This window comes from Nicotiana tabacum, chromosome 9 (genome assembly GCF_000715075.1).
Source record: "Nicotiana tabacum cultivar K326 chromosome 9, ASM71507v2, whole genome shotgun sequence".
NCBI classification, from domain to species: Eukaryota; Viridiplantae; Streptophyta; class Magnoliopsida; order Solanales; family Solanaceae; genus Nicotiana; species Nicotiana tabacum.
The window spans coordinates 87,477,867-87,497,853 of record NC_134088.1 but is presented as its reverse complement, the minus strand read 5'-3'; the positions used below and the strand labels follow the sequence as shown (position 1 = coordinate 87,497,853).

Sequence of the window (19,987 nt, the reverse complement as noted above, 5' to 3'; positions counted from 1 at the left end):
TCTGAATTTATAGCTTTAGATAAGGTCGGTGAAGAAGCCGAATGACTCCGGAATATCTTGGAAGATATTCCATTTTGGTCCAAACCTTTGGCACCCATATGTATACATTATGATAGTCAAGCGGCAATAGACAGGGCAAGGAGCATTATGTATAACGGAAAATCTCGTCACATTCGACGGAGACACAATACCGTTAGACAACTACTCTCTAGTGGTGTTATCACAATTGACTACGTAAAGTCAAGAGATAACATGTCAGATCCATTTACAAAAGGCCTATCTAGAGAGACAATTGAAAGATTATCAAAGGGAATGGGGTTAAGGTCTAGGACAAGTCATCATGGCGGTAACTCTACCTAGCAGACTGGAGATCCCAAGAGCTAGGTTCAAAGATATCAAACAAAGTTATGGATGATGGTTCAACATTGTCAAATAACTCAACCCATTCTCGTGATGAAGACAATGTTCAGAAATCAAGATAAAGCATTAAGGATTTTTGATGAGTCAATAAATCATAAAGCTTTTTAATGATTTGCTATATCTGGCAAGAAATGTTCAGATAGTATGTCTATAGGATTACACGATTAGATATCACCTATGTGAGTGTGAAGTGTAATCCGCTTCAAGGGGAATGAAAGTAAAGGTCCATTCTCTAATCACTCATGTAACCAGGCGATGTTCATGGCTGAAACGAACACAACCATGAGAACATATATGGTTAAGGGTTGATTGTGTGACTTATGTTGTCTAGGTATACAACAAAGCTCGACGATTCAAAGATATCAAATCTACCGATTGACCGAGTATATCAGATATAAGTTCACTACGGAAAGTTCAAAGGGAAACCTACTTATCCAGATGCAATTAATCCTTGCATGTAAATTACACACTCGTCTGTGCATTCCTTTGTCTTATAGCCATACCCCATTCATGTGGGGGATTATTGGGATTCAAAGATTTTTGAATGGAAAATTGAGGGAAGAAAATGGAGGGAAAAGGGAGCTCCCTTTTGCTTTGGAAAGAGCAAAGTGTCCCTCATTAGTGGTGAAAAGAAAAGTGAATGTGCTTATATTGAGAAAACACTTCTCTGGGTGTTAAATGGGTTGGAAAGAACGGAAGCCTCACGTCGTCGTCGTTTTCGCTCGCTCGGCTCAGCTTAACTTCGGCTTCAGATTCGGATTCGATCAAAGATCGATTGATTGCTTAATCTTTTTGGGCAAAATTTCTTTCAATTATTTAATTAATTAATTTAATTAATTAACAAAAATTCAACCCGGAATAACCCAGGACCCGCGACATGACTCGGTCCGGTTCTTTTCCGGATTATTTTAAATTTTTTTTCTCCGAATATTTCAAACGTGAAATGTTCCCACCTGGTCCAACAACTATGGCTGTTTCTGAAATGTTGCATACCATGGTGCCAGAAAATGGCTATAAATATGGCTTGAACCCAGAATCTCTCCTTACGAAAATTTTCTTTTCTTCTTCTTCTACTACACAAAATTTTCTAGTGTGTTTTACAACTATTGAGTGGTTCGCAGTTCATCAGAGTTTTTGGTACCAATACACCGGTGAGTTAAATCGTTCTATCCTGGGAGGGTAATATTCCAGCACCTCGGGTACCTGAGGAAATAATTTCATTAAGGACACACTGTGCATTCAGTGGGCTCGATTTATTCCGAAATTATTTTCAAATATTATTTTGACATTCTATTGCTGCTAACTTTCTGTTTCTATTTTCTGTTTCAGAAAGTTTACTGTTTCATTATTCATTAAAGTAATACATATTGGATAACATTCTTTTCTTGTTTTCTTTCTCTTTATGTCACAACGTGAGGCCTTATAACAGGCTATTGACTTGAACCCTCTCTTAATCTTCTTGGATCCTATTAAACATTTGAGCGCAATTATAGGCCGTCTGGTTAGTAATTGTGATTGTTTTCAGTGTTCATGTCCAAATGATTGTTTACTTAAAAATAGTATTCAAGGTTCATTATTTTCCTTGTTTATAGCGAAATGATTCTTGTGAAGCAGACCTATAGTTTATAATCAATGGAGATAGTCATTTTGCATATCTTTTGTCTTATGGTTGCATGCATGTTGACGCAGTTCCTCTTCTTGTTGTAGAGGGATGAAGCTGCAAAAGTGTATGATCACTTTGTAGGTTGCATACGGGTTAAACCGAACTCGGGGTTTGACCGAGCATCCAACACGATAGTTTGGAATCGAGAGATGTGATAAAATCCCAGAGATCGGTTCCTGCCTTGCCGAATTAGCCACTGGAACCACCAGACTTGCCTTCGAGTTTACCGAGGTCATAACTGGCCCCAGTTATAGTGGTCTCAAGGAAAATATTGCCAGCTTATCCGACAAGGATCTGAAATTCCCGCAACTAACCGGACATTACGGCGGAAATCACATAACATACCAAAAAAGGGGGATCAACAGTCAGCAAATCAATGATTTTTTTACCTTTTATAGAACAATAGAATAATACCCTAAAAGTAGGACTTCTCAAATATTTAAAGGGGGCTAGCAATTCATGGGGGAAGATGGTAACATACACTTATAAGAAATACATTACTATTGATCCTTGAAGTTCTTATTCTTTGGTTTCACAATACTGATCTAAGCACGTTTCAACTCAAGGGCAGCCAACCTCCCTAGGTTGAAATTATCCAATTCGTGTGGTTTGCACTTAATTTATCATTATTTATTTCAATTGCAACCTAATTTATCATTTAGTATCGAATTAATCCGCATATCCTTTAAACCACTAAGAAATTCAGTTATTATCCGATTTTGAGGGTAAACAGTTTGGCGTCCGCCGTGGGGCTGAGGATAATAGCGGCAATTTGGTACAAATCACCATAACACACCCTATTTTACACTTGTTCTTTGAAGTATTTCTGATTTCAGGTCAAGATCGAAATGTCAAACCCACAATCTGTCCCTCTAAACATGGACACGGAATCCAGCCACCATGGCAGGAACAACAACGCAACACTCGACAACGAGATACCCATGGTCGATCCCGGTAGAATCCCGATGGCTGTTCCCATCGACGCCTGTTTGCATGTGGCCATCGACACAAATCAGCCTACTAACCCCAAAAACAGTGTGCGGAGGGAAGCCTGTTAGATCACCCAGAGCACACACGACGGCGAAAATGATGCGATCAACCTATGTATGATCTTTGAAATGCTATAGTCCCAACAGGCGGCGATAACTCAATTGCAGAACCAAAGTCTAGCACTGAGCAGAAGTGAGTCCGAGCTCCCCAAGGAAGTTGTCCGCATGAATGAGCCGATCATAGAGAGGGTGAACAAAAATGAATCAGGATCTAACCTCGAGATCATAATAATACTCGAAGAACTGACGAAACGGATAGAATCAGGGGAAAAGAAAATCGAAGCCAACGATAAAAAAATGGAAACCTACAATTCCAGGGTCGATCAAATCTCGGGAGCACTCCTAATACTAAAGAGCCTGGATTCTAAGAAATTTATTTAGAAACCTTTTCCCCCGAGCGCGGCTCCAAAGCCGATCCCCAAGAAGTTTCGCATGCCCGAGCTTCTTAAGTACTATAAAACAACCGACCCAAATGAGCATGTGACCTCATATACACGTGCCATCAAAGGGAACGACTTGAAGGATGATGATATCGAGTCTGTCCTGTTGAAAAAACTCGGGAGACCCTATCGAAAGGAGATATGATATAGTATCACAACCTGCCTCCTAATTCTATTGACTCGTTTGCTATGCTTGCGGATTCTTTCGTGAAAGCACATGCCAGAGCTATAAAGGTCGAGACCAGGAAGTCAGACCTTTTTAAAGTAAAACAGAGGGATAACGAGATGCTCAAAGAATTCGTATCCCGGTTCCAAATAGAACAAATGGATTTGCCCCCGGTCGCGGATGATTGGGCCGTTCAGGCTTTCACCCAAGAGCTCAACATTCGAAGCTCGCTGGCTTTACAGTAGTTGAAACAAAACTTGGTAGAATATCTAGCAATCACTTGGACCGATGTCCATAACCGATACCAATCAAAAATCAGGGTCGAAGATGACCAGCTCGGGACCCCTTCCGGATCCGTACACCCCGTCAGGATCATCGACCGAGTCAAGAGAGAGACCGATCATGAACCTAGATCAAACCGGGATCGGGATCAACCGTACAATAGTGATCATAGAAGTAGTGGGTTCGGGAGAAACCCTATGAGAAATGAATGAATAAATGACCGAGGACAGAACAACTGAGGACTCATGAGCAAAAACAGCTTCGACAGGCCCATCGGGCCTAAAGAAGCACCGAGGCTATCAGAGTACAATTTTAGCATCGATGACTCTGCTATCGTGTCTGCCATCGGACATATCAAAGATACCAAATGGCATCGACCTTTGCAATCCGATCCAGCCAAAAGGGATCCTAACCTAATGTGCAAATATCACGGTACTCATGGTCACAGAACGGAAGATTGTCGGCAACTAAGGGAAGAGGTAGCCCGGCTGTTCAACAACGGACATCTCTGAGAATTCCTCAGTGATCGGCTAAGAGCAATTTTAGGAACATGGATTCTAATAAATGAACCGAACCAGAGGAACCTCAGCATGTCATAAACATAATCATCGGTGGGGTCGACATCCCCCAAGGACCAATTCTGAAGCGTAGCAAACTATTCATCACGAGGGAAAAATGGACTCGAGATTACCTACCGGAAGGAACCTTGTCATTCAATGACAAAGACGCAGAAGGGATCGTACAACCCCACAATGATGCATTGGTAATATCGATACTCATAAATAAATATCGAGTTAAACGTATGTTGATTGATCCAGTTAGCTCGGCCAACATCATCAGGTCGAGGGTCGTGGAACAACTCGATCTACAAGAACAAATCGTACCTGCAGTCCGAGTCCTAAACGGGTTCAATATGGCCTGTGAAACCACTAAAGGGGGAAATAGCATTACCGGTGAACGTCACCGGAACCGTTTAGGAAGCCAAGTTCTATGTAATCGAAGGGGATATGAGATACAATGCTTTGCTCGGAAGGCCATGGATTCACAACATGAGAGTGATACCCTCGACATTACACCTGGTGCTGAAATTCCCGATGCCCGAAGGAATCAAAATAGTTTATGGGGAACAATCAGCCACTAGGGAAATGTTCTCAGTTGATGAGGTGATCTCGGCATCCACACTCTCGATATATAAGGGTCCAAATCCGGTGGTCGAAAATAGGTCCAAATAGCAATCACCGATATCAGCCTCGACAGACTCGGGGGAGCGAGGGATAGACGAGGGCAACGATTACGAAGTCTACAGATCTTTCATAGCCCCCAATGATTCTGACGCTACAAAGTTAACGGTCGAGGAACTAGATCAAGTCATACTAAGTGAACACCTGCCCGATCAAAAGGTATTCCTGGGCACGGGGTTAAACCCCGAGCTCAGGAAAAAACTCGTTCAATTATTTATAGCTAACAAAGATTGTTTTGCTTGGTCCCACCTCGATATAACAGGGATACCGCCGGAAATAGCCACTCACAAGCTAAGCTTGGACCCGAAGTTCCACCCAGTCAAGTAGAAGAAGAGACCCCAGTTCGAGGTCAAACATGCTTTAATCAAGGACGAGGTATCGAAACTCCTTAAAATAGGGTCCATTCGGGAAGTTAAATACCCGAATTGGTTAGCAAGCGTAGTGGTAGTCCCCAAAAAAGGGAATAAATTAAGAATGTGTGTAGACTATAAGGATTTGAATAAAGTATGTCCTAAGGACTCCTTCTCTCTGCCCAACATCGATCGCATGATCGATGCCACAACCGGACACGAGATCCTCAATTTTCTTGATGCCTACTCCGGGTACAACCAAATACGGATGAACCCGGATGATTAGGAAAAAACCTCCTTTATCACTAAATACGACACGTACTGCTATAACGTAATGCCATTCGGGTTAAAAAACGCCGGTGCCACTTACCAATGCCTAGTAAACCGGATGTTCGATGAACAAATAGGCAAATCAATAGAGGTTTACATTGATGATATGTTGGTTAAGTCCTTGCGAGCAGAGGACCATTTAAAATACTTGCAGGAAACCTTCAACATATGGAAGAAATACAATATGAAGCTGAACCCAGAGAAGTGTGCATTCGGAGTTGGATCAAGTAAATTCCTCGGATTCATGGTGTCCAACAGGGGAATCAAGATCAACCCCGACAAAATCAAAGTCATCGAAGATATCACGGTTGTAGACAACGTAAAGGTCGAGCAAAGGCTAACTGGGCGCATAGCCGCCCTGGGATGATTCATCTCGAGGTCCTCTGATAAGAGCCACCGATTCTTCTCATTATTGAAAAAGAAGAGTAATTTCTCGTGGACCTCGGAGTGCCAAGAGGCCTTGGAAGAGCTCAAGTAATATCTATAGAGCATGTCGCTGCTCCACATGCCGAATATAGACAAACAGTTTTACCTATACCTGGCAGTATTAGAAATAGCAGTAAGTGGAGTCCTGGTCCGGGAAGAAAAAGGTATGCAATTTCCAATTTACTATGTTAGCAGAACTTTAGGTGCGGCCGAAACTAGATACCTTTACCTAGAGAAATTGTTGCTTGCCTTGCTAAGCGCCTCTAGGAAGTTGAAACCGTATTTTCAATGTCACCCCATACGTGTTGTGACTACTTACCCATTGAGAAATATAATGCATAAACCCAAACTCTCGGGACGGTTAGCCAAGTGGGCCGTTGAGGTCAGCGGGTACGATATTAAATATCGACCCCGAGCTGCCATTAAATCCCAAATTCTGGCAGACTTTATGGCTAATTTTACGCCGGCATTGGTACCCGAAGTCGAAAGAGAGTTATTATTGAACTCGGGGACTTCTTTGGGGATCTGGGACCTCTTTACAGACGACGCCTCGAACGCGAAGGGGTCCGGGATTGGCATCGTGTTAAAACCACCAAAGGGCAATGTAGTTAGACAATCTATTTAGAATTATAAAATTGACTAACAACGAGGTCGAATATGAGGCCATGATTGCAGGTCTCGAACTAACCAAAAGCTTGGGGGCGGAGGTGATAGAAGCTAAGTGTGATTCCCTCCTTTTGGTAAACTAAGTTAATGGGACGTTCGAGGTAAGAGAAGAACGAATGCAGAGATACATGGATAAATTATAGGTAACATTACACCGGTTCAAGGAATGGACTCTATAACACATGCCTCGTGATCAAAACAACGAGGCTGATGCCCTCGCTAACTTGGGATCGTCGGTAGAAGACAATGAGCTCAATTCAGGGGTAGTCGTACAACTAATGAGGTCGGTAGTTGAATAGGGCCATGCCAAAATATACTCAATGAGCCTAACATGGGATTGGAGAAAGAAATACATAGAATACCTGAAAACCGAAAAATTGCCCTCGGATCCAAAGGAATTGAGGGCCCTACGTACGAAGGCAGCCTAGTTTAGTTTGTCTGAGGATGGAACCTTAGTCATAAGAATGTTCGATGGCCCGATCGCGATATGTTTGGGATCGGGAGATACCAAATACGTTTTGAGGAAAATTCACGAAGGCACCTGCGGAAATCATTCAGGTACCGAAGCATTGGTTCGAAAAATAATCAGGGAAGGCTATTACTAGATTGACATGGAAAGGTATGCAAAGGAATTCGTACGAAGATGTTGTGAATGTCAAAGGCATGCTCCAATGATTCATCAAGTCGGGGAGCTGCTACATTCGGTCTTGTCATTGTGGTCGTTCATAAAATGGGGGATGGATATCGTTGGCCCCCTTCCACGGGCACCCGGTAAGGCTCAATTTATTTTATTTATGACTGACTATTTTTCTAAATGGGTGGAAGCACATGCATATGAGAAGGTCAGAGAAAAGGAATTCATCAATTTTATCTGGGCCCACATCATATGCCGGTTTGGAATACCGACCGAGATCATGTGCGACAACGGGAAATAGTTCATTGACAGCAAAGTTAGCAAGTTTCTCGAATACCATAAGATCAAAAGGATCTTATCAACTCCCTACCACCCTAGTGGAAACGGACAAGCAGAGTCCACCAATAAAACCATAATCCAAAACCTCAAAAAGAGGTTGATCGATGCCAAAGGAAAATGGAAGGAGATCCTGCCCGAAGTCCTGTGGGCATATCGTACGACTTCGAAATCTAGTACCGGGGCCACCCCATTCTTACTAGTTTATGGAGCCGAAGCTCTAATACTGGTCGAAGTCAGAGAATCGAGTTTCAGGTTCCGATATGTTGCTGAAGAAACAAATAACGAGATCCTTAACACGAACCTGAAACTACTAGACGAAAGGCATGATGTTGCCCTCGTCCGAATGGCAGCCAGAAACAATGAATTAAGAGATATTACAATCGAAGAGCCAACCTTCGACACTTTAATATTGGGGATTTGGTACTAAGGAAGGTCACGCCGAACACTCGGAATCCGAACGAAGGAAAACTGGGACCGAACTGGGAGGGTCCGTATCAAATTATCGAGGTCACCAGGAAAGGGTCATACAAATTCGAAACAATGGATGGTGAACAAAAAATCGAACAACTGGAACATAACCCACTTAAAGCGATATTACTGCTAAGGTACGACCCTGATTACCTTCTTTTACTTAACTACATTTTTGACTAACACTTGCAGTTACCCAACACAAATTTTTAGGCCTGAAAGCATGCGTTGCACTCATTTTTCCTTGATCCGATTTTGTCCCAAATGGGTTTTCCGACAAGGTTTTTAACGAGGCAACAGTGAAATCGTGCTAACTTAGAATCGAAGTCAACAGTATTCGAGGCTTATCTACGACAAACCCCGAACACTGGGGCATAATCCATAATCCGGGGGGAATTATTTTTGATTCTTGTGCTCGAACAATCTACGCTCGGTCAAAAAGATTCTCTGTAAAGGCCAAACGGTCGATTGAATCGTGCCCACACAGACCACCTGATCCCGGACACAAAGTACAAATCTAACTTTGTATACTCTACCTTGCGGATAAAAATTTGTGCCCTTTTGAAAAAAATTTCATTTTGTTCCCCGAAGACATCGAGCCCAAGAGCCACTCCAGGATATAAAAGCCCGAGGGCACAAAGCCTATTTAGCATTGCCCAAATTAAAAGGATACGACCATTCCGGGATAATGAAACCCGAGGGCACGAGGCTTATTTGGCATTTTCGGAACTAAAAAGCTATGGCCATTCCGGGGTATAAAAGCCCGAGGGCACAAAGCCTATTTGGCGTTGCCCGAATTAAAAGGCTACATCCATTCTGGGATATTAAAATCCGAGGGCACGAAGCCTATTTGGCACTGCTCGAACAAAAGGCTACGGCCAATCCGGGATATTAAAAACCTGAGGGCACGAAGCATATTTGGCTTTGCCCGAACCAAAAGACTACGGCCGTATTAAAACGGCACCGAGATGCCCGAAACCCGTAGCAAAAAGTATAGTTGGCAAATTATAAATCTAAGGAATTATAAGTACTTTGAGAAAGATTTTCGGCCATACCGGATTCCCACGATGCCTTAGAGAAAAATGAAATCAAAGGAAAAACCTGTTCGGAACTCCGAACATGGCTATTTAATGCTAAGGCGTTTCAATCTTTGCAAAACATAAAAAGAAAGGCAAAGGAAAAAATCAAGAATAATCAAAGAGAAATGGAAAATTTGTATTTATGAAGTATAATCTTTATAAAGGCCAACGACCTTGACAAAAAGTACTAAATACAACAAGAAAAGATACAAATCGCACAGAGGCACTTAAGCATCTTGATCTTGGCCGGAGCCCGCTTCGTCACCGGGATTCCCGGGGTATTCTCCACCCTCAGACCTGCTTGAGTCCTCGGAATCTTCCTCCTCGGGATAGGCCATTTTCCTGGCCTTGGCTTCGAGCACCTTGGCATTCTCAATCTTAGCCGATAAGTCAAAACCCTGAGCGTGAACTTCCTCGAGGGCCTCCCTTCGGGATTTCCACTTCATATGCTTAACTATATTTTTTACAAGGTCCCTTCGGTTTTGACAACAACGACCTCTAACTTGGCCGTTTTAAGCTCTGTGGCCAAACTTTCTCGATCTGAGACAGCCGAACCTAACCGGGATTGGAGCTCCTCAACCTTTTTGGTCTGAACCTCAGCCCTCTCCTTTGTCTCTCTAAGCTGGATTTCAGTCGAATTTAGTTGTGCCTGAGAAGACTCTTTTTCTGAGGCTAGAAGATCCATTCTTCCTCTCCATTCATCGGTCTCAACTTTGACTATGTCCATTTCAGCTCGGAGCTGGTCAATCTGATCGAGTTTTTGCTGGACCTGCAGATTTTGACCATCAGTCACCGAATCAAATTCATCGTCACTAACCTCAAAAACGTTTACCTGCTCGGCCAAATTAGCATGTTCTTTCCGAGCAACTTCCAGCTCGGCACGGAGGTTCTTAACCTCCCATTCGAACTGCTCGCTAAGAAGTTTAAAGGCGTCTCACTTCTCAGTGAGCTCTCGAACTTCAGCTTCGAGATGTTTTAGCTCGTCCGGTACCTTAAAAAGGTCTTGTGATGAAGCACCGAGGCCTACGAGCACAAAGAGAAACACTAAGTTATCTACGATATAATCTAAGTGTAAATAAAAAAATCACTTTGGAAATCATGAAGTTACCCGGTTCAGAGCCTGTTGTGCTTCGTTGAAAAAGCAGGGTGCACCCACCTCATTCATCTTGTCTTGATCATTCTCGGTCACCAGACACCGAAGATAACTAGCCACCCCTACGGAGGCGGAAAGAGCCTGGGCATTCTCCGTAAAGGAAATAACAATGGTACATTTCCGATCGGGATATGCACTCAGGGCAGGGAATTGACTGAATAATTTTGGGCTTAAGGAAGGCCCGTGTTTCCGGGGATTGGCTTTTACTTGGTATCTCTAAGCCACCCAACCCGGTGACATCCTCCGTGGCCGTCGAATCCACGCCATCGAAAAAGCCGTGGAAAAGGTCATCCGCTCCATGCGCCCCATCGATGGGGCGTTCTTTTGCAGCTTGGGCCTCGTTAAATATCGACTCTATGAACGAGGGTGACTCAGCGATCTCTATCGGGCTTCCTACGGGGCTTTGCCCGCATCCCGGGAAGCTTCAGTTCCTGCCTCTTCCTCGGCCTCCCCGACTTGATAAAGATCGCCTCGCCTCCCTCTGGTTCGAAGACCCTTTGCCCTTCGAGCTGCGGAGGCACGCTGGCCACCAGATCGAAGGCTTCTCTTTCCCCCTCGGACTCATCCCTCAATCATTAGAGTGAGTTCGGAGATAGTGCTCGAGCACTGGTGCTTCCCTTGGGTTTACGCGCCAATCATTTCCTTGGATTCTTCTTCTTAGAGCTCGGAGAACTCGGAGCCCTTTTTATTTTATTCTCTTTATCCTGCCTCGGAGCAGATGATTTGGTAAGGATATCATCATCACCAGATGGAGGCCTCATTGTGACATTTTTTGATAAACCTGCCAAAAGAAATAAAACGAGTAAGAACTCAACAACGCAGAAGGGAAATCAAATGCCACTTAAGAAAAATCTCACCATGGGAATGGGCCTCCCATCGGCCGTTCAAAAGCTCGCGCCACGAACGCTCAGAATAAGGCTTTTGTTTTGCAATGCCCTCGACCCATTCCTTGAGTCGAGGAACTGCATCCGGCATCCGAGCAACACCTGCACCACCACAAAATATCGATGAGAAGGGAGGAAAAGGAAGAGCGATGAACACTTACGTGTCATATTCCACTTCTCAGGAATGGCATATGCTCGGCTGGGATCAAATCTGAGGTCTTCACTCGGACAAAGCGGCCTAACCAGCCTCGGTCCCGATCTTCATCGATGCTCGAGAATGGGGCCTTATTGGCCCGACGGGCAAGCTTGATTAGTCTCCCTCGATAAAGTCGGGGACCATATACGCGAGTGAGATAGTCGATGGTGAAGGGACCCCCTCGATCTTGCTTACGAAAAAATGGAGGAGAATTACTATCCTCCAAAAAGAAGGGTGAATTTGACCAAGGGTCACCTCGTACCTCTTACATAAGGCAATAATGACCGGGTCCAAGGGGCCCAGCATGAAGGGATAAGTATAAATACTTAAAAATCCCTCCACGTGGGTAGTGATGGCTTCCTCAGGCTTGGGGACCACTACGTACTTATTAGCCCAGTTGCAATCTTTCTTGACCTTGGAGAGGGCGTCCTCGGTGATCGAGCAAATATATCTCGAGACCGGCTCACACCGGCCCGATACCGAGGAGGGCTTCTCGATCTTGAAATCAGCACCGGTCGGTCACCCCCCAGGGATGAACATTTTTAGGGGAGGTCCGGTGTCGGTTCCTCAGCAGCAATATGGGAAACAGTTTCCTTAACAGTCGGCCTCGAGGTAAGGGGAGTTTCTTTTTGAGGAACGGATTTTGAAGTTTTCGCTATTTATTTAAAAATGGAAGAGATATAAAGAAAATAAGGTTTATATGAGGAATAATGGATGATTAGCAGATGAAGAAATCTTATGAAAGATCTCAGAAAATCAGAATAAAAGAACTTGGAAGTACTGAAATCTCTTAGACACGAGAGCAGAAGGTGGTTTGAATGTAAAGTTTGAATGAACAAAGGAGGAGGTATTTATAGTTTTTCAAGCGACGGTTCGCATCTGGGAGTGGCCGACCAGCAACTGACAAGCATTTAATGCCTTAAAAACTAGACTGGCGGGACGTTTCAACTATTCTTGTCGGTTACGTCATGATTTTTGTCGCTTACGTCATGATTTATCGAAGTGAGATTCAGGAGCTCATATCGTTTCTCGTCATTTACTCTACGAAAAATGATGGGACTTTACGTCATGATTTATCGAAGTAAGAATCGGGAGCTCATATCGTTTCTCGTAATTTATTCTCCGAAAAATGATGGGACTATCTGTATACGGGTAAAAGCGAACTCGAAATTTGACCGAGCATCCAATACGGCAGTTTGGGATCGAGAGATGGTGATAAAATCCTAGAGATCGGTTCTTGCCTTGCCGAATTAGCCATCGGAACCACCAGACTTGCCTTCGAGTTTACCGAGGTCATAACCAGTTCCGGTTATAACAGTCTCAAAGAAAATATTGCCAGCTTATCCGACAAGGGTCCGAAATTCCCGCAGCTAATCGGATATTACGGCGGAAATCACGGAACATACCAAAAAAGGGGACCAACAGTTAGCAAATCAATGACTTTTTACCTTATATAGAACAATAGAATAATGGCCTAAAAGTAGGACTCCTCGAATATATAAAGGGAACCTAGCAATTCATGGGGGAAGATGGTAACATACACTCATAAGCAATACATTACTATTGATTCTTGAAGTTATTATTCTTTGTTTTCACAATACTGATCTAAGCGCGTTTCAACTCAAGGGCAGCCAACCTCCCTAGGTTGAAATTATTCAATTCGTGTGATTTGTAGTTAATTTATCGTTATTTATTTCAATTGTAATATAATTTATCATTTAGTATTGAATTAATCCGCATATCCTTTAAACCACTAACAAATTCAATTGTTATCCGATTTTGAGATAAATAATTTGTGCTTGTTGATGCTCAACTTATTTGTTGATGCTCAACTTATTAAGAGAGACCTTAAAGGCGCAATTTCTGTTGTCGACGAGATGGTACTTCATAGTTTGACTGCAATCACTCTCCCACCCCACCCTGCAGTCCCCTCAAATAAATGGTTTGAGCTGACTAATAATTTAAAATTTGGCATCATGTGCAGGTGCGTGCACAATATAAACCATCTAAGGAAACGCTGAAAAAGATCCGAAGGCAATGTACTCGAGAGATGGACTATGAATCTGACGATCGGGTGGAATCCTGGGCCAAACAGTTCGACATCCGAATGTGCACAGAGAACCGTCGGAACATGCTGTTTAATCTTGAATACAGTAATGAATATGCCGAATAGATGGTGTTGCATTGACTCTGGGACTACCCTACTAATCTGTTGGCCCCTTTTAGTTTGTTAATGGAGACCTTTTTGCTAAGGACTTTATAGATGGTTGATTAAATATCATTGCTTGTAGCAATTTAAAGCTTTCCTAGGGTCTCTTTTCCTCTTCTTCAGGCCAGCCTCCACAGGTATGACATCAAAGTGCAGATGGAGTTGACAAAATCTGGTGATGTTTTGCATCTTGTGTCCTTGGCTTTATCCTTTATCCAATGTCTGTAAATTATAAAATTCTGGTTAGTATTAAGCCATGGAGGAGTGTCTATATTAGAAGGTTCTTTTCTTCACAAAATTTCATATTCTTTTGTACCCTTTAGGAAGAGGGAAAACAAAGACGCAATTGCTATTATGCTAGTGCTATTGCAATGAGATCAAGGTCTTGGCGAACAATTGTAGCACAATTTTCCTGCTGAATATTTTACATTAGTTACAAATGTTCATTCGCTTCTTGCTTTTTGTTTTCTTCAAAATTGATTCTGTTTCTAAGTTGTGCCGGTGAGCTTGTCAGGGATTCATGGTACTGAAATGAATCTAGCAATCTGTTTCCGCTGTGTGCAATATTTACTCACTCCAAACGAAATAAAGTTGTCTGATCTGCAGTACTGCGTCCTCCACGTCTGGAGGTAAGTGTTCAAACTATTTACGAATTGTATAATATTCTTTGCATCACTGTAATCTTTTGAATAGCTCAGCAAACAACTGAAAAAACGAAATGTAATTTAGAGTCTTATTTTCTGGAATTACTGCCCGCTGAATTTATCAGCTTGTATCTAACTTGTGAATATTCAAACCAACAAAATGAGGCCAAATTTACAATTGTACAGAAGAAACAAGCGAACTAAAATAATTAAAAAGCCGTAGCTGAGATGAGGTAACTATTCTCCTGCATTAATCAGATCATCTCTGCACTGCTTGGTACTTTTTGTCTCCAGTCTTTAACTCTTCTTTGCTAGTGTGCCCTATTGTGCATGAGCAAGGGCAGCCTTCTGAAAATAGACAAGACTATTAAAGCAGTGCATTCAATTTTCTACAACTTCCGTTTTGCTTGAGAAGGGGCCAAATTTGGAGTAAAATGGCTTTTCTGGAAAAAGTTTTGAGGTAAATATAGAGAGCAAATTTAACCTCAATTTAAGTCAAACTGCACATGTAGGTCTGACTACTAATTTTGCGTACGCACACTTTGTTCAAAATGGAATGCTGCTGGTTCTTTCCATTATATGTAGTGAAACACTTTTTTTAATTATACATAGGGGTAGGGGAAGTGGAAATGGTGGAAGGGATAACAAGGTGCGGAATCGAACCCCCACCAAGAAGGTGGACATTTAGATAGCCGACCAACTGAATTATTAAGATTCCTTACGTAATGAAACTAGACTGCTCAAAAAGGAATTAAAAAGTTTGATTTTTGTGTTAAACTGCTGGTAGTAGAAGAATATCTTAAAGCTGGACTAAAGTTGGAAAGCTGATTCTTTCTATATAGTTACACCACATTATGGTAAATGAAGTCAAATCTTTTGAAGTTGTTGTGTACTAGCTTTTATTCTTGAAGTGTTCAAATATTTTTGTGCGACCAGATTAAGTTATGATCACGTTACTGGGATGAGGACAGTAGTAGTACACTTGGATAGACAGAGAAAAGGAAGAATGAGGTTAGATGGTTCTTTAAGGACTAACCCGCTTTTGCTCTTCCATCCTTGCCTTTATTAAAGAGTAGATAGCAACACCTGCAATGGCTATTGCAGTACCAATCCCAGTTTGAGTTGATATCTTGTTTCCTGCAAAGTTTTGAAACAGTTAAGCACAGAACAAATTAACATACTGAATCAAGAATCTGAGCAATGTCATGAAGCACAGTGTTGAAAATTAGTTGTACAATGCACCAGTAGCTTTTATGCACTGTAGCAGAAATGTAACAGACAGATCTCTTAGCCCAGAGTGGGAACTTTAGCAACCAAAGTATAAAAGAACTCTTCAACAAGGTCTCAATTTAGCTTGAGGGAAACTTGGACTTCGAAAATTCTTGATTGATACTATCAGGAAAGTTAATCTAAAAATCTTAGTATCATGCAAAGTTTACTTATCCTCTAATTTTATATTGCGACACACACTTCAATTGTAGTCATATGGAGTATCAAGAACTCATAATTCATTCATTCATTTGACATTTATAAAAACACATGTATTGTGGTGGAAGCATATTAGAGCATACGCTTACCAAATACCACAATAGAGAAACCAATCACAAAAACTCGCTTCAGTACATTTCCAACAGCATGTGTAAGTGGCGCAACCCGCTCTAATGTGTTGGTAGCTATCTGCAAAGGTTATTATACATTTTATGAAATTAAAGGAATTAACTCTAGGAAATTAACCAGAAAAACTTGAAATATGAAAAGATTAAAAACTCTATTAAAAAAGAAAATGCATTTATTTTTCACATACTTGATGCATACCTGGTTATACAGATGATAGAACATCCCTATCCAAAAGAGGTCAGATAAGAACTTATAAAGGCCTACTTTAGTAATGGCATCCCTGAAACCATACTGCAATAGTTGGGGTCCTTCAATCTGACATTGCATATTGCAGCTGTGTATTAGTTCTATCTTCGAAATATACTGAGAAAGCAGGTTTAAGTGTCTCTAAGAAAAATAAACTTACAAATATGGCTGGAGGGAGGCAAAAGAAGAGGGCCATGATTGAAATATATGCATATACATTTGTGCTATCCATTCCAGTCTGTCAAAAACAGTAGCAAGAAAAGCATAGATAAAAAAGTATAGGAGAAAGATAAAAAAAATCCTTCAATGTTGATTGGTAAAATCCGAAAAGATACAATTATGTAGGACAGAAGACACTTAGAGGGATAGTTTGCAAATTTGAGAAAACTAAAACTGCTCCACTTGGTTTTGACTTCTTAATCCATGTGTGAACGAGTTCCTCGATGATGTATCTTAACCAAGCAATTCAACTCGTTTTGACTGAAATTTACATGTTAATCACATTTGCACCAGCTTTGACAAATTAAATTTGATTTCTAGGTAGTTGAAATTACAAGTCTAACATGAGAAGACGACAAAATGTTTTGTAAGGGAAGATCATGAAGGCTCATTGCATGAATTTTATGTCATTTTGCTGTTAAGGGAAGATAAAGAATTTTTGTATGTCAGTTAGCCTACGTGAAGGTAAAGCTGGCGTAGTTAAAGCAGAGTCTTACTATATGAGGAAAACACTTACCATTGCTTTCTTTGAGTAGATACTTCTGTAAGTAAAAGCAATATTTGAGATCATTGCACTAGTGAAGCCAGTCCAATTGAATGACAGTTCAGTCAATGAAGCCATCGATACACCTAAAAACAGTTTCAGCCATCAAATTATTTTATTTTGACCAGAATTTGAGCAGGCTACATTAGCAAGAAGAATGAGGTAGAACCTCTGTGTTGAGGATTTGCTGGTCATTCAACACACTTGGTTAATCTTCTAACTAACTTCTTTTTCTTACTATAGGATACTGTAAAAGTTGTTTCAAGTTTTGCATTTACAGCCAAGATTTTCTGTGGAGATATTGTTAGAGCAGCTGGTAAAACAATGCTATATATGACACTTACCAATGACAACAGGGGTCAGTGATAACCACAGAGAGACAGGGATCTGGTGCCCCAAGACAAACTGAGAAGCAGCTGCACTGAAGAATGGCTCCAGAGCTATCCAACAACAATGAGAAAATGTCAGTTTTTCCAGAATAAGTGTGTAAGGAAGTATTCTGAACTGCTTTTTTATTTCTAAAACTAATTTCAGAAGCCATATATCAGCCTTAAGAACCACTATTGATGTAATGATGTCGTATGAAGTACTTATTTGAGCTGTAGAAATTTACAAGCATCTGTTATTAAAAACGAAAAATTAGCGAGCTAAAGTAGTATCTCTCTTTGAGTTATTACCTTTGATGGTATGAGTGAAGGATACAGCAACAGTTGCAAATGATACATTAGACATAACATGTCCAAGAGCATGACAGAATGCTACTGGAGTGAGCAGTGCCAGAAGTTCCTTATTGATGGGCTAATCACATAATTTGACCAATGCAAGCAAGTTCATTAAAGCCAGCTGATGGGCATATTAACAAAATATAGACAATGCACAAAATTGAAACTTACTGCACGTTTAGGTAGACCAACAGACCAACTAATAAGACAATAGGTTACTCCAACTAGAAGATGTACAACCGACACAAAGCTGCAAAAGCATGAAGAAAATCATATTCAAGAAAACTCAACGTAAGCTGTATTTTCTTTTCTTTGCAAAACAGGATATTGGATTTAACAGTCTTCCAAATTACTACAGCAAACTTACTAAGGGTATGGGAAATAATTGTAGACCTTCTTGTTGAGTATATTGAAAATCACATTCAGAAAGTACCTGCATTAGAATACTTAATGATCAGATTCATTTGAAAAGGGGCACAAGAAACTTTTAGGTATCTGATAAATGTAAAACTATATGTCCAATCAGTGGCAGAACTAGGCAGAGTGAAGGGGGTTCAACTGAATCTCCTTCAAAAGATTATACCGAGTAAATAGAGTAAAGACAAATTCTATATATATTCTGTTGAATCTCCTTGACATAAGGAAAAATTCTAGTGTAACAGTGTAATTTTCTAAATCCTCTTATATAAGTTGCCAAGGGTCTATCGGAAACAACCTCTCTATCTCTCGGGATAGGGTAAGGTCTGTGTACACACTATCCTCCTCAGAGTCCACTAGTGGTATTTCACTGGGTTGTTGTTGTTGCCTCTTATATAAGTTCCTGGCTCCGCCGCTGTGTCCTATGAAAATTGACCACAATCACAGTTCCTCATTTTTACCTTTCTCAAGCCATATCTCCTCCCACTTCTCCCCCAAACGAAACTCTTTCTTTAAAAAAACAAAAAGTAACCAAAAAAGCCAAAAGATTTACAAGTCAAACAACTTGCTAGTCCAATAGTTACCCAACAGCTTACCATGTAAAGAAAAAGAATCCAGTAACTAGAGCTGGAAATTTTTCAGCAAAGCCTTTAGTTGGTTTAACATACCTGCTTACAAATTTGATAATCAATTAAATAATACTGTAAACTTTGTAAAAGAATGAAAAATAAAGATGCAAATGTAAAAAGAAAATCAAACCCATCAGTAATTTCAATGTCAAGACCCTCTGCATCAGCAGCTGCAGCCTTTGTGACAAAAACATCAACATTGCTTCTTGGCTTCAGTAGTTGACTGCATTTAACTAACTTCAGGGGCTTGCTGGATAACCCCACAGGTGAAAGTTCAAAGCTTTTGGAATTTAAAACAACTGATAGACTTCTCAAAGGAACTAAATTTGTTAAACTTCTACTAACAAGTTTGTGGGGTGAAGAAAATTTTGATTTTTGTAGAGAAATCTGAATGGTATTAGACATTGAAGCCATGATCAACGAGATGAAATGAAACCAAAGCCTTTATTGTATAAATGCAAAAACACCAACAATTCAACTGAAAGTTTATGAAATGTCTGTAAAAGAATCTTTGATAAAACCAACAAGAAAATAGAGAAATTGAAGCAAAGTACAACGTTGAAAACAAAGTTTGGTTAGCTTAAGAGCGGAGATGTCGAGAAGAAAAAAAGAGGAAATAATAGATAGCTATTTTGAGTTGGATGATTAATTAACAGAGAGAAAAAGGGAGGGAAAGGGAAGAGGAAGATTATGTTTGATTCATTAGGCCGTTATGTTCTCTTTAAATGAAAGCTCCTTTTGATGGTTGCATGTATCTATTTTGAGTATTTTCCTTTCTTTTTGTTAGTAACAATAATAAGACAAATAATAAATAACAAAATTAAAATAAAAAAAAACAATATAACATAACATAATGTAACGTAACATATCATCCATAAAGTGATTCATAGAGATATTCAAAATAATAGATTGTTATGTATGTCACATAACTGACCAGTGATGTGAGAATTATAC

General features: G+C 40.9%; 1 protein-coding gene across 1 annotated transcript; it reads right to left on the bottom strand.

The window, feature by feature from the left end:
* Nucleotides 1-13,814: 13,814 nt before the first annotated feature.
* On the bottom strand, nt 13,815-19,742 carry LOC107768892 (triose phosphate/phosphate translocator, chloroplastic-like). The gene is made up of 12 exons (XM_016588057.2): nt 19,164-19,742; nt 19,001-19,072; nt 18,355-18,420; nt 18,159-18,237; nt 17,943-18,063; nt 17,610-17,705; nt 17,239-17,351; nt 16,663-16,740; nt 16,455-16,571; nt 16,217-16,316; nt 15,676-15,776; nt 13,815-14,987 (listed from the first exon to the last, which is right to left on the bottom strand). The coding sequence occupies exons 1-12, from the start codon at nt 19,445-19,447 to the stop codon at nt 14,961-14,963; spliced, it is 1,254 nt and encodes a 417-aa protein (XP_016443543.1). The 5' UTR covers nt 19,448-19,742; the 3' UTR covers nt 13,815-14,960.
* Between the last annotated feature and the right edge of the window lie 245 nt (nt 19,743-19,987).